This window comes from Citrus clementina, unplaced genomic scaffold, assembly GCF_000493195.1.
Source record: "Citrus clementina cultivar Clemenules unplaced genomic scaffold, Citrus_clementina_v1.0 scaffold_5, whole genome shotgun sequence".
NCBI classification, from domain to species: Eukaryota; Viridiplantae; Streptophyta; class Magnoliopsida; order Sapindales; family Rutaceae; genus Citrus; species Citrus x clementina.
Window position 1 is genome coordinate 37,495,452 of NW_006262201.1, and position 1,194 is coordinate 37,496,645.

The following is a 1,194-nucleotide window of genomic DNA, read 5'->3' on the forward strand; positions in this document are numbered from 1 at the left end:
AGGTTCAGTTCCTTCGCTGCTGAAGTTCATAAACAACATAGCCTGCACGTACCAGTTCAAAAAGCTTAGAAAATGATCCATTTAAAAATGCTTTTTTGATAACAACTTTTTAATAGATAATTTCCCCAACATACTACAATTTGAAAGGGAGGGGGGGGGGGGGGGAGGGGATGATCAACTAGCAATTTGCTTCTAATTAAGAAGCATGAGTTGTTGCCTGCCAAGAATTCATTTTTCAGTAATGAGGTACAGATAATTTATTTGAACACATCTTCTTCTCAATGAAATTTATTGCAGCATTCCCCAAAATACAGAATAGAAAATAATAAGTTATTAGCAACAGTGCTCCACATTCCCAGATATAGAAACACGGTCTGACCTAATCCATTAATTTCTACATCTTCCAAAATAATGAGAAAATTTTGAACAAAAAGATTTAAGATTGCACATAATCATTCAAATCTTAAACCTCCAACACTACCCCATCAGAGCAAATAAGTGGGTTGCTTTCTATTATTGTATAGAGAATCTAAATAATAAATAAAGACAACTTGAGATTTTGCTATTTACCTTTGCATTGGGACTGTTAAAGAATTTGATGACAAATGGGTGATTGTTTGCATCACTGTTAAAGACAGTCACTATAGGAATGCTTGATTCTTCAACAAACTTCTCAAGAGCATCCACTTTAAAGTCCTGCAAGCATGTAAATTCAGTAAAATAACTGATTTTGCATAGAAATCAAAACAATTTAACACATATTTCCATCCAAATTAATACTACAGAATACAATCTAAAAGTTATTTTCTACTATACCTTAAAGTCAACAAAGAGTTCATCAAAAGGCTTGAGCAATCTAACTACTGGCCCAGTCACTGATGACTCCCCACGTGGAAGGAGCTTGGCATTTTGAGTGTGACCAAACTCATAATCAGAACGCAATTTCTCAGCAAGAGCCGTGTAGTTCTCAAACTCCTCTCCAGAGAAATTTGGAAACACACCAATCTACAAGCATATGCATAAATATTAACAATGAAACTGGAAACTACTTGAAGCAAAGAAACAACAACCAACAAATTTATTCATGCAGAACTTACAATGACCACTTTCTTCTCACCGATGAAACTACTAGCATCTTCCGCCGACTTAATTTCAGCAGAAGCAGGACCACTTTGTTTCTTCAAATATTCAACG

General features: G+C 35.1%; 1 protein-coding gene across 1 annotated transcript in view; it reads right to left on the reverse strand.

Moving 5' to 3' along the window:
- The window catches only part of LOC18040594 (protein disulfide-isomerase), a 4,393-nt gene that overhangs the window by 2,209 nt on the left and 990 nt on the right, over positions 1 to 1,194 (reverse strand). The window contains 4 exon segments of the mRNA XM_006434155.2: positions 1 to 42; positions 571 to 696; positions 817 to 1,005; positions 1,098 to 1,194. The exon segment at positions 1 to 42 is cut by the window's left edge and continues 46 nt beyond it; the exon segment at positions 1,098 to 1,194 is cut by the window's right edge and continues 100 nt beyond it. Of these exon segments, the coding sequence (XP_006434218.2) occupies positions 1 to 42; positions 571 to 696; positions 817 to 1,005; positions 1,098 to 1,194 (454 nt within the window).